This window comes from Geotrypetes seraphini, chromosome 2 (genome assembly GCF_902459505.1).
Source record: "Geotrypetes seraphini chromosome 2, aGeoSer1.1, whole genome shotgun sequence".
Lineage (NCBI taxonomy): Eukaryota > Metazoa > Chordata > Amphibia > Gymnophiona > Dermophiidae > Geotrypetes > Geotrypetes seraphini.
Window position 1 is genome coordinate 240884140 of NC_047085.1, and position 14164 is coordinate 240898303.

At 42.8% G+C, this 14164-nt stretch overlaps 1 protein-coding gene across 1 annotated transcript in view; it reads right to left on the minus strand.

Annotated features, from left to right (window-relative positions):
* Nucleotides 1-3933: 3933 nt before the first annotated feature.
* The window catches only part of LOC117355144 (cytochrome P450 2G1-like), an 80982-nt gene continuing 70751 nt past the window's right edge, over nucleotides 3934-14164 (minus strand). Inside the window, exon 9 of the mRNA XM_033933264.1 lies at nucleotides 3934-4305. Within this exon, the coding sequence (XP_033789155.1) occupies nucleotides 4124-4305 (182 nt within the window). The 3' untranslated portion in view covers nucleotides 3934-4123. The remainder of the gene's footprint in view (nucleotides 4306-14164) is intronic.

A 14164-nucleotide genomic window follows, 5' to 3' on the forward strand; every position in this document is an offset into this window, starting at 1 on the left:
GGGTCTCACCCTGCTGTCTCCGAGCTGTGTCTTCTCATCTCCTTCACCTCTGATCTTCAGTATCTTCTCCGCTGTATCTCTTCTCTCCTGTTCCTCTTCACTGCACAACATAGCTTGCAAAACAGACTCGCTGTAATCATACCAAGCTGACCTTCTCACTGTAGTCATGACTATTTTCCTTACCTCTTCACACTGTTCTTTCAGTACTTGTAGCTAGAAGAGGAGATGCCTGGGACCTTGTGTCCAATTGCTATTTATTTTTATATTGAATCCATTTACCATATAAACTCCAACACAGACCTCTACAATCATTCTTTCCTTTCAGAATATGCTTAGAAAGCCATTAATATGCAATGCAAAAACATAAAAAACTATGATCAGAGCACTTGAACATATTTCAATAATTTGTATACTTTTGCATAATTTCCTATAAATTCCAAGTAGATAAATAACATACTATATAAAATTTAAATTTAGTTATTGATTTTCCTCATAAAGTTGTACCATTGTTTCACTAGTGCTTTCTAAAATTATGACATCTTCAAAATTGACTCACTGATATTCAGCATTTAACTGCCTAAGAATTCTTTTTATCAAACTGTGGTAGAACTTGTTACTGCGGGCTGGCAAGGTAAATGCTCCGATGCTCATTCAATTCCTATGAGTGTCAGAGCATTTACCTCACTGGCCTGCAGTAAAAAGCTCTACCACAGTTTCATAAAAGGAGTCCTAAGTAAGTCCTATGATTAGATTAGTCAGTTCTGTTTTTTTAAATATATTTATTAACCCCCGCCCCCCTTTTTACTAAGTCATGGTAGAGGTTTCTACTCTGGCCTGGAACACTAACCCCCTCTTTTACTAAGGTGCACTATGCTTTTTAGCGTGTGAGAAATATTATCGTGTGTTAAACATGCGCTAAACGCTAACACATGCATGTTATCCTATGGACGTGTTAGCGGTTAGCGTACATGTTGATTTAGCGCAGACTAAACACCTGCTAAAACGCTTAGCGCACCTTTGTAAAAGAGGGCCTAAATGCTCTGCTGCTGCCTCGACACTCTTAGAATTCCTAAGAGTGTCAGAACATTTAGCGCTCCAGGCCATGGTAGAAACCTCAACCACGACTTAGTAATAGAGGGCTTAAGTTTTCATATTATTTTACCAAACAAACTTGTACAGAAAATAAATATATACTATTACAAGTCAAGGAAATATTTAAATAAATTACATCAAAGTATACATTTCTCAAGTCCATATAATATAGATCCAAGACTACAATGAGTGGAAAACAACAAGAAATTGAATAACAGAAGAAAAATGACCTAACACCCTAGAGGCTAAATTGAAAAATCCTCTTAGATTCCCTCAATACACTTTGTTGCCAGAAATGAGATGGTTCAAAGAAAACATATTTTAAAGTTTGATATCTCTCAATGCATTGCAAGGATATCTCAAATAAAATGTTCCACCAACCTGGGTAACGCCAGGTTTTAAAAGCAAAAAACTGACATCTTCATTTTTGTGTATCTTGAGAAACATCTGGAAAAATCTGAATCTTCAAACCCAAGAACAATTTCAGATGGATTCTGTAACCAGCACCCATGTCAGCGGCTGCCAATCGCATATCAATCACTTAACAGTGCCAGTTATAGAATCGCGCCTAATCAGTCGAGATAGGTGGCTGAAATATTGGCCTGGAAAACCCTGGCCTACATTTCAGCCACCTATCTTTGCTGCTAGACTGCAACAGCCATAAGTTGATCACAGCAAGAAAATTTATCCCTGATCAGCTGAGCCGGCAGGGCTCCCCGAAGAGTCCTGCTCGCTCAGCTGATTGGGGGTGGGAGATTCCCCTGCCACAATCAGCTGAGCCAGCTGCAGCGGACAGAGGACTCCCCCAATCAGCAGGAGGGATGCCCACTTCCTCCTGCCTGACACCCGAAACACCCTCTCCAACTACGATCAGCAAAAGAGATGCCATTTTTCAATTAACAGGCATCGGCAGGGTGTCTACCACTGCCTATGTTTAGGCGCTGGTTATATAATTTCCCCCTTGTGTCTATTCTTGAAAAAAATCTTCAAAATCCATATATAAGCTGGAACTAGGGCCGCTGTAGCGACTAATGTTAGAGCTTTAGCTGAATCCTTGTCAAAAGACTCCAAAATAGCTGAAATATCTTGAGAAACAGCATCCTGAACCACTTATTGATTCTGCTGAACTTTTGCAGGCAAATAATGCACTTGTGAGAAAGGAGGTACCATTTCTTCAGGAACCAATAAAATTTCCACAAAATACCTCTTGTGCATTTCCCTAGGTGTAACAGAAAACATCTGAGGGAAATTCAAAAACTGAAAATTATTATGAGAATTATTCTCCAATGATTCAACTTTCTTTCTTAAATTAATAACAATTTTCACTACTTCACCTCATTAGTCCTATTTTCTATGCAATGTCGCTTATGCAAAGTGCTGAATATTGCACCTAAGTGCACAAGACACAGCTAACTGCATAAACCCTGATATTCAATGTCGGTACTGGTATGGCCTAGCATTGAGTATCTGGGAATAATGCTTTACCTCTGCTGGATGAATATCAATCCCTCTGTGATCAGGAAAATATTTTATAAAATACCAGGGAAACTGTGAACACCCTGACCAGATCTTTTCATTTCCTCCCTTGATATCCTACCCAAAGAGGGGAATTAATCAAAGGATGTTAAGGGGCTCATAATTTTAAAAAAAACAAACCCAAAAAATAATGTTTAAAAAGTGGCCTAAATCGGTACTTGGGACGATCAAAAAGCCAGATCGTCCAAGTACTGATTATCAAAGCTGGTTTTAGACATATCTAAAACCAGCTTAGGCCTTTCCCCTGCCTCTAAATGCATAGAACAAAAAGAGGCATTTTTAGAGGAGGGGAAAAGGCGAGAGGTGGGCTGACCTAGACATAGTCGTTCAGCAGGTATAACCAAAAGTGTGAACAGGTTGCCTAGTCGGCACTTATACGTTTTGACTTAGACCAAATCAAATCAGGTATAAGTGCCAAATAAGGGGCCGCTGAACTGATTGTGGCTGCATCGATCAGCTCAGTGGCCCCAGCAACCTGCCCACCCCCCACCGCAACGATCGCAGCAGGAGAGATCCCTTATCTCCCCTGCCGTGATAGCGATCGCCCCCCTCCCCCCCCCGAACCTCAACACTTCAGGGTGAGGATCGAGGCAGGGGAGATGAGGCAAAGGACTGGTCCCTCCTTCGCCTAAAAGGTTTGGTTTTGTCTTGAGACTTAGGCTGTTTTTTGGTTGGTAATGTGTTGTAAGTGTAGACGTAGTAGTGGTCTGGACGTTTAAACAGCTGAACATAGAGGTAGGCCATTCAAAAAAAACCAACCCTCATTTTGGACGTTTTCTATGAGAATGGACATTTTCCCTGCTTATACTTTCAGCGTTTAGGGCCTAGGCCAAAAGGGGACTTAGACGTTTTTTTAAATTATGCCCCTTCACACATGTTAGTGCATGCTAACAACTAAAGATACCCATAGGATGGGCATCTTTAGTGGTTAGCACCCTTTCATGAATCCCCCCCTAAATGGAGCTTTTGTGTTTCTACAGATTTAGAGCTCTTTTTACTAAATGATGCTAGAGGTTTTTAGAGTGGGCTAGTGAGGTAAATGCTCCAACGCTCATAGAATTCCAATGAGTGTCGGAGCATTTGCCTTGCCGGCCTGCACTAAAATCCTCTAGCACCATTTAGTAAAACCCAAAGTTATTTAGAAGAAAGAGAAAGGGATTGGAACTTGTATACATGGCTTTTTTGTAGTTTTACAAGCACACTCAAAGCAGTTTGCATACAGGTACTTCAAGCATTTTCCCTATCTGTCCCAGTGAGCTCCCAGTCTATCTAATGTAGGTGCCCACCAGTGTTTATTGATGTTGCAGTAGATGAATTTGAAGAGGGGAAAGTACAATACATATCACACAGTCCTTTTAGTGTCACAAAATATATTTATAGGTCCTTTCACTAAGGTGCGGTAGCTAACACATCCATAGACTATAATGGGCGCGTTAGCGTTTGGCGCACGCTAAATCAATTTGCATGCCTTTGTAAAAGAGGGGGTTAGTTTTTCCTAGCGTGGGAGAAAATGAACTTCATAAGAGGGAACTATGGTTTCTATGCCTTTAACAACTGGTGTTAGGTCAATTTTGGGGGGCTGTAGAACAGAGTTTAAGGAAAAGTTCTTCAGGATAGCCGTGAAGAACAGATATAACTCCATCCGAGCCAGACCCTCTCCAAGACAATTCCGCTTACCTAGTAAAAGAAACAAACATATAGAGAATAAATGCATTTTAATGAGATTATTCATATGAAATTAATCTTTCTGAATAAATCCCATGAAATAATTCAATACAGGGCTCATAATCAAAACTTTAAAATGTCCAAAAACCATCCTAAGTCGGCACTTGGACATCCTAATAGCAGGGACATCCAAGTGCCAATAATCAAACCCAACTTTCTGGATGTGCAGCAGCACTTCTAAGCTGCTGTGCATCCTGAGAGCAAAGGGGCGTGTTGGGAGGTGTGTTATGGGTGGGAATTGGGTGGGCTTCAACCTGGATGTACCCCAGACATAATCAAAGCTTTCCTAGAGGAACTTAGATGCTGGCAGTTAGACCTCTTTGATTTGTATCTAAGTTCCATAAAGGTGCCCAAACTGACAAGACTTACTTCCTCAGTGATCATGACCCCCTCCCACCAACCAAAGACTAAAAAAAAACCCATAGGCTTCCCATCAGCTGAGCCAGCTTCAGGGATTCCTGGCAGCACAGCTGATGGGGATTCCCCCTGCCAGGATTAGCTGAGCTGCATAGCCCATCCCTCTGACATTCTGATATCCCCTACATTCCCCTTCACATCCCACCATCGCCCTGATATCCTCCACATCCCCCTCACATGCGGATATCTCCCTGATATCCCATATCTCCCCTGACATCTCTGCCCCCACATTCCCCCACATTCCTGGGCTCCCCTCCTACATCCCTGGAACCCCTCCCACACACTTTCAGAAGAGCAAACAGAAAACAGCTCACTCCCTCTTGCTTACAGGACTACATGCCGCAGATGACATGGCTTACCCCTTCCAGTGCATCTTGGGATGCAATGGGAGAGGCCTAAGCCCCTGATTAACTCCAAATCACCATTTTGAGCCAATCAGGGCCTTAGGCCCCTCCCACTGCATCCCAAGATTCATTGGGAGGGGGAAGGCCCATCATTCACAGCACGGGGCCCTGTAGGCAGGAGGGAGTGGGCTTCCCTCCTGATGATTTTGCAGCAGAAGGTACGAGGGGAGGTGTTGGGTGATGTGTGTATGTGTGTTTGGGGGGGGTGCTCGATGATGTTGGATGGTGTTGAGTGACATGGAAGGGGTCCAGAAATGTTGGGGGATGTTGGGAGGATGTTTTGGGGATGGGTCAGGGCTTCTCGGCTCAGCTGATCCTGGCAGGAAGAATCCCCATCAGCTCAGCTGGCATAAATCCCTGAAACTGGCTCCACTGATGGGAATTCCTCTGCTTCGATCAGACAAGGTAGTTGGATATGTCTACAAAACTTGTTTTGTGCATTTTTATGGGGATGTTTTTATTTTTGAAAATGGCCAAAAAAGATAGACATCCTAAGGACCAAAACATATACCAGGGGTGTCAAATGTTGGTTCTTGAGGGCCACAATCCATTCGGGTTTTCAGGATTTCCCCAATGAATACGCATGAAATCTATTTGCATGCACTGCTTTCATTGTATGCTAATAAATCTGATGCACATTCATTTGGGGAAATCCTGAAAACCTGTAGGTGTGATTTGTGCTGATCGGCACCTCTGTAGACATGATTCTCGTCACAGGTAGGCGCTGTAAATGTGGAACTGTAAAACTCCAATCTATATTTCTGGTGCCAACTTTTGATGTGGCCACAGTTCTACAAATGGTGCTGTGGCATGACTGACACGCGAATGGCACTGCTTTTGTAGTTGTCCACCGATAACAGCACCATTTGCAGAATCCAGCCCTAACAGTTCAAATTTTCAGCTGTTAAAATACTTTTCTCATAGTCCTTAACATGCTTTTCAATTATAATTTTTCTAGACTTAACTCTTAAACAGCAATCATATACGATATAACTTTTTCAATCTCAGTACCAGTTTCACAGTTCTCTCAGAATCCTCCTGTTCTGATTGATGCAGTCAGTCAGAGCCATGCATTTCAATTTTCCCCTCTACATTTGCAGTCAAGTGTTCTGTATTTGCAAAATTACTCTCCAAGGGACATTTTCATAATAGATTGCCAATGTGAAATGCCCAGGGCATATATTTTGAAAAGGCAACATAACTATGTTGCCTTTTTAAATAGACTTATCCAATGATCCTAGTACTACCCAAATTTGTTCAGATAAATTACACCTGCTATAAAGAAGGTATAAGTGTGGGTATATAGTCTGTACATGTATACATATACAGTGGAACCTTGGTTTGCGAGTAACCCGGTTTGCGAGTGTTTTGCAAGATGAGCAAAACACTCAGCAAACTTTTGACTCGCAAACCGAGCACTGCCCCGATAAACGAGCACTTTCAGTCCAGGAAGCGCTGCTTCGGGAGATTCCTCTTCCGTCTTCCGGCCAGCATTCCACATCGGGTGCCTTCCGCAGGTTGGAGGACCTCTGTCGGGGCCTGCGCGGCCAGGTGCCGTCCCGCCTGTATGTTGCGTGTGACGCGCACAGCATCAATCATCGGCGTTGTGCGCGGCGTGCAGGTGGGGCGGCGCTCGGCTGTGTGGGCTCGGGTGGGGGCTCTCCAGCGTGCGAGGGGCATCCGACATGGAGGGCTGGCCAGCGAATGGAGGAGGCATCCCTCTGAAGGCACTGCAAGGTTCTCCGGCGGCTGGTGGATATTACACGTATCCCCCCCGAAGCGGCACTGTGGGGTTCTTCTTCCGATGATGGACGGAGGAGGCAGACGGAGGAGATGGCACTGCAGCACCCGGCCCCGATAGGTTCTGGAACCAATCATTGCTGTTGCCACTATTGTTTATGGAGAACTTTGCTTTGATAAACGAGCATTTTGGATTATGAGCATGCTCCTGGAATGGATTATGCTCGTAATCCAAGGTACCACTGTATTTTATAAAATAAATATGCTACAGTCTCAGCACAATGAGGTTGTGGGTTTAAATCCTACGCTGCTCCTTGTGACCCTGGGCAAGTCACTTGGGGCTCCTTTCATTAAGGTGCGCTAGTGGTTTTAGCGTGTGTTTATCGCGCGCTACAATACCGCACGCGCTAAACGCTAACACCTCCATAGAGCTTGCGTTAGTATACTGCAACTACTGAATTGAATATCAGGAGGAAAAAAAGCCTCCGAACAGCCAACTGAGCATTCAGATTGATGCCGATTTGCAAAGATCACGTCCTACCCTCCTGCCTCCCTGACACAGCTTTGAGCCAAACGCTGGTCGCCATCGTCAGAGGAGGAAGGCTGAAGGGACGCTTACATAGGCCCGCACAAGCGGCCCTGCACAGCTGTTTCAAAAGATAAGTTGCTGTAGCTGTATTTATAATTTTATAAATATTTTATAAATTTATATATATAAATTTGATCATGTAACTCCTCTTTTCATTGAATCACATTGGCTCCCTATTTGCCAGAGAATTGAATTTAAGGTCTTGTTACTTATATTTAAAAATTTGATATTCAATCAACCTCAGTGCATTTCAAAAATGTTAATTCCCCATAGTTCCATACGCGCACTTAGATCATCTTCCCAAAATCTATTAGTTGTTCCCTCCTTAAAAATAATAGGCACTCGAAGATTAGATATGTTCTCTGTAGTTGGCCCCCAATGGTGGAATTCATTGCCCCAATACATAAAAATTGAAAAAGACATTTCATCCTTCAAGAAATCCCTGAAAACATTTCTTTTTAAACAGGCTTTTAATATTTAAAATTTACTTTATTTTATTAATTTCTGCTTTTAAAATCCCCTCACTCCCTAATGTTTTTTCCTTAAATGTATTTCTCAATATAATAGATGTAACTTTAACCCCCCTTCCCTCCCAATTATTGTTGGTCATGTTGGATTTCTATTGTTTATTTATACTGTATGTATTTTAACTTAATTTATTTTATTATTATGTACATCGCTTTGTATAAAGATATAGCGATTCATCAAATACTTAATAAACCTTGAAACCTTGAAACCTTGAATAAGCCTGTTAAAGTGTTTGCTGGGATGTGTACCTTTACCACAATTTAATGGACCCTAACGTTTATATCACTTCATTCAAAATTTAACAAGCATTTATCAACGCTGTTTAAGGAAGTTTTTTTTTTAATAAGACAGTGAGGATCTTACCCTTTCCAGTCTTTCAGCAAGATTTCATCTGTCTGAAGATGGGGTTCTGAGGCTTTTTTTCCTCCTTACTGTATATTAAATTCAGTAGTTGCAGTATTTCATAAAATGATTTTCAAAAAATCTTTTTAGAGTTGAGTTGGTATATATTTTTTTTGCATTGAAGAAAATCCACTCTCCTGCATTTGGTTTATAGAACAAGTTACTTAATCTCCCATTACCCCAGGTACATTACATAAAATGTGAGCCCACCAGGACAAATAGGGAAAATGCTAGACACCCTAAGTCTGGGATCTTCACCTAATTTTTATTTTTAATTGGCTTAATTGGTGTGATAATTGACCACGCCAAAAAACAAAATCATTAAACAATTTAAGAGTTTAGCGCCAAACTCTTAGGGCACCTAGCAATGCCTAAGAGAAGGCGCCCTCCCATGCCTAAAGATGCCTAACAATACCTATATTATGGGTGGAGAACAGATATGGTTGACTTAGGCATCATTAGGTATCCGACATAAACAACGTCAAATTAGGTGAGTAGAAAGCTGGCCTAAAGGAGCAATGCTTAGCAATACCAACGTTCGCATAGGTGCTACCAGGTGTGATTCTATAAACGATATTGGGGGTTTTTTTGATTGACAACCGCGCCGAGCGGCACCTACAATGTAGGCGACACTCAGCACCATTTATAGAATCTGAATCTAAGGGCTCACATGGTATTCCTGCACTAATCAGTTAGCACATGGTAATGTAACTGCACCGTTTAGTGCAGGAATACCCACACTCTGACCCCTGACTCATCTAAAAAAAATAAAAATATTTTTATCATATGATTACTGCACATTGATTTAGCCTGTAAAAGCTTAAAAAATTATTCCCATTATGGGAAGATAGATTATCATTATTATATACAGTGCTCCCCCGCAAATTTGCGGTCAGCGATTCGCGGTCCTAATCTCTTGCTTGGATTACTGCAATGCCCTTCTCAAGGGCACTACAAAAAAAGAAATAAAAAGGCTCCAAATGGTTCAAAATACTGCAATAGAAATCTTATTTAACGCAAAAAAATATGATCATGTTACGCTTCTTCTTTGTAAAGTTCATTGGTTGCCTATAGAGCATAGGATCACTTACAAAATTTTTACTTCTAACCTTTGAAACGAAAGCTAATAGCCAGACAGAATTTATTAATAATTTGCTTATCCCTCATACTCAAGTTAGGTCTCTACGATCCACTGCACAAAATCTTCTTATAGTTCCCTCATTGAAACGGATCAATACTATCAGGAATACAATTTTTTCTGTTAGTGCACGTTTTCTCTGGAATAGCATACCCAATTACTTGCAGGAAAATGCATCATTGATCAAATTCAAGGTCATGTTAAAAACATTCTTTTTCCGAGATGCCTTTGTAACCTAAAATGTCCTTTTCAGGACAACTTAGTTCTATTTTTAAGTAATGTTTCCATTTTATATCCCCAACCTTTTGTTCTTCCCTTTAATGTTCTCTCTTTTTCTATCAATTGTAATTTCTAATCCCATCTTCCCTTTTGTCCCTGTTCGTCCGTGTCTGTTAATCGTTCTTGATCTATTTATTTATTTATTTATTTTTCTCCCCCTGGTTTGTTTTAGACTAAATTATTTTTTAATTGGTATAATGTTAAGGTATTTTGTACACCGCCCAGAAGGTTTGAGTGGGCGGTATAGTAAATTTGAAATAAACTTGAAACATTCATGGTATTTTCTGACCAAGAATGACTGGGCAGGAGAGGGTAGCTGGAGAGGCAGGAAAGGACAGCCGGAGCGCCGGTGAGTGAAGGAAATCACTCGCGGTGTGCTCCATCCACCTCTTCCTGCATTAAAGTCGGGCCTCACCAATCAGGAGCTGCTTTGACACTCCTCTCCGGCTGCCCTGTCCTGTCTCCCCAGCTAAAAAACGTATTTGCGGTTTTTCAACATTCACGGGGGTTCGGGGGAGTACTATACAGTATATAATTTTTTAAAGATTTATTAATTAAATACACATTTTGCAAACATGATTATTCTGTTCTAGAATGTTGCCCGAGTAAGACCTGGGCTTCATTGTCTCTCTTATATTTTAAAGTTTTTGTTCTATTTAGTTTTATTTTGTTCCTTTCATCTACCTTATTCATAGTTTTATAGGGTTCTGTACATTTTTCTTTTCAGTTTCACTCGGGCGAGTCAGAAAACATCTTGGATAGGAAGAGTTTCACAGATATAGAATCACAGCATAACTGTCTACTAACCTAAAGGCCTGGAACGGTTCATTTTCAGCAGAGGCCCTTCCTACCTGCGTGTGGTGACTGGAGATCGCTACAGGGAGATCGTTGCTGGAGGCGGGACCAGTGGAAGCATGGTTGACCGCTGCTGGTTGTTGCCTTGGATGGGGCGGTGTCTGTTCTCTCATTGGGGAGGGGCTGATGATATCTCCAGGACCGTGCCGTGGACTTCTCCTCCTGGTTGTCCGATGGAGGCAGAGTGCTGTATTCATCGGGAGCTGCCCATGAGCATCCTCCGCCCACCGAGAACAGTGCAGCCCGGTGCTGGATTGTTCTATCTCTGTGCATCTTCTGCCTGGAAGTAATGAGTCGGGGCTGCAGCAGCTGGAAAGCCCGAGCTGATATCTATCCTGTCTGGACTTTTGCCATTGGGATTATTTAAAATATGCTGAGGCAACAGAGCTGCTTCAGGAAATTGGACTTCTGTCAGACTTATTTGATTTTTTTTTCTAGTTTATGAATTATTTTAAATTTTATTCCATTGTTTTTACCCCTATTCTTTTTATTTTATTAATTGAATTTCCCTGAATTCTATTGTTTAACAGTTCCTCCCTTCAATTCCTTTTTACATATTACTTTTAATTCATTTAGGTATCATTTACATAGATTATGCTCCTATCTGTAAAATTAGGAATTTCTATGAAATATTCTACATACTTCTCTCCTCTCCATTCCTTCCTGCCCTCCATAGTCCTCCCTACCCTCTTCTAACCCCTTCCTCTGTAATGTCGCCAAGAAAGCACAGTTACTTACCGTAACAGGTGTTATCCAGGGACAGCAGGCAGATATTCTTGACTGATGGGTGACGGCACCAACGGAGCCCCGGTACGGACAATTTTAGAGTGATTGCACTCTAAGAACTTGGAAAGTTCTAGTAGGCCGCACCGCGCACGCACGAGTGCCTTCCCGCCCGACTGAGGCGCGCGGTCCCCAGTTAGGATAAGCCAGCTAAGAAGCCAACCCGGGGAGGTGAGTGGGACGCAAGAATATCTGCCTGCTGTCCCTGGATAACACCTGTTACGGTAAGTAACTGTGCTTTATCCCAGGACAAGCAGGCAGCATATTCTTGACTGATGGGTGACTTCCAAGCTAACAAAAAGAGGGATGGAGGGAAGGTTGGCCATTAGGAAAACAAATTTTGTAAAACAGATTGGCCGAAGTGCCCATCCCGTCTGGAGAAAGCATCCAGACAATAATGAGATGCAAAAGTATGAACTGAGGACCAAGTAGCAGCCTTGCAGATTTCCTCAATAGGAGTTGAATGGAGGAAAGCTACAGATGCTGGCATAGCTCGAACTCTATGGGCCGTGACAGAACCTTCCAGTGTCAGTCCAGACTGAGCATAACAGAATGAAATGCACGCTGCAAGCCAATTGGACAGCGTACGTTTAGAAACAGGACGTCCCAATTTATTCGGATCAAAGGACAGAAAGAGTTGGGGAGATGATCTGTGGGGCTTAGTACGATCTAAATAGTAAGCTAAAGCCCGCTTACAGTCCAAAGTATGCAGAGCCTGTTCTCCAGAATGAGAATGAGGTTTCGGAAAGAAGACAGGCAGAACAATCGATTGGTTGAGATGGAATTCAGAGACAACCTTAGGGAGAAACTTTGGAAGTGTACGTAGAACCACCTTGTCATGATGAAAGACTGTGAAAGGTGGATAAGCAACTAGTGCGTGTAGCTCACTGACCCTCCTGGCAGAGGTAAGAGCAACAAGGAAGAGCACTTTCCAAGTGAGAAACTTGCAAGGAGCTGTAGCTAAAGGTTCAAATGGAGGCTTCATTAATGCGGAAAGAACCAAATTGAGATCCCAGATTACGGGAGGGGGCTTAAAAGATGGTTTGACATTGAAAAGACCCCGCATGAATCTGGACACCAAAGGATGAGCTGAGAGAAGTTTCCAATGAACAGGCTCATGAAAAGCAGCAATAGCACTGAGGTGGACTCTGATGGAAGTAGACTTGAGACCAGAGTCAGACAAAGAAAGAAGATAATCTAACAAGGTCTCCACTGCAAGGGAAGTGGGATCATGCTGATGAAGAAGACACCAAGAAGAAAACCGTGTCCACTTCTGATGGTAACATTGCAGAGTGGCCGGTCTCCTGGAAGCATCCAGAATAGAACGAATGGGCTGAGATAGAAGAGGATCATGTGAAGTCAGCCCGAGAGAAACCAAGCTGTCAGGTGCAGAGACTGGAGGTTGGGATGCAGAAGGGTCTCCTGATGCTGTGTAAGTAGAGAAGGAGACAGTGGAAGTAGAATAGGTTCTCTGGAGCTGAGTTGAAGTAGAAGGGAGAACCAATGTTGCCTGGGCCACCGTAGAGCTATGAGAATCATGGTGGATTGTTCCCTCTTGAGCTTGAACAAGGTTCGTAACATGAGAGGCAGAGGGGGGAAAGCATACAGGAACAGATTGGACCAATCCAGAAGAAATGCATCCGCTGCCAGATGGTGAGGAGAGTAGAGTCTGGAGCAGAAGTGGGGCAGCTGATGATTGTGAGGAGCTGCAAAGAGGTATATCTGAGGAGTGCCCCATTGAGCGAAAATGGACTGGAGAGTTAAAGGATCGAGAGTCCATTCGTGGGGTTGGAGAATTCTGCTGAGGTTGTCCGCCAAGGAATTCTGCTCTCCCTGAATGTAGACAGCCTTCAGGAATAATTGGTGATCTGTCGCCCAAGCCCAAATCTTCTGGGCTTCCTGGCATAAGAGGCAAGAGCCTGTCCCACCCTGTTTGTTGATGTAGTACATGGCAACTTGATTGTCTGTGCACAGTAGGAGAACTTGAGGAAAGAGAAGATGTTGGAAGGCCTTGAGGGCATAAAACATCGCTCTGAGTTCCAGGAAATTGATGTGATGCTTCTTTTCCTGGGCTGTCCAAAGGCCTTGAGTCTGGAACTCGTTCAAATGAGCTCCCCAGGCATAAGGGGAGGCGTCGGTGGTGATGACTAGTTGATGAGGAGGTAGATGGAACAGAAGACCTCTGGAGAGATTTGAGGATATTATTATTATTATTATTATTATTATGTTCTTATATCCCGCCATACCCAAAGAGTTCTAGGCGGTTTACATCCATTACATTAGGATCCGGTCTGAACCCGGATTTACAACCACCATTGTAGAGACTGACGAAGAGATGATGTCACAAAGACGTGTCGTGAGCAAGGATCCGTCGCTTGAGACCACTAGGTAGCAAGGATCCATTGAGGAGTGCGCAGGTGAAGACGTGCGAAGGGGGGTGACATGAACTGTCGAGGCCATGTGACCCAAGAGTATCATCAGTTGCTTGTCAGAGATGGAACGTTGTGGAAGCACCTGCTGACATAGAGATTGAAGAGTTTGTAGACGGTTGGAGGGCAGGAACTCTCTCATGAGGACTGTGTCCAGGATCGCTCCAAAGAATTGAAGTCTCTGAGTGGGGATGAGATGAGATTTGGGTAGATTGATCTCGAACCCCAGGAGTTGAAGAAAAAGGAT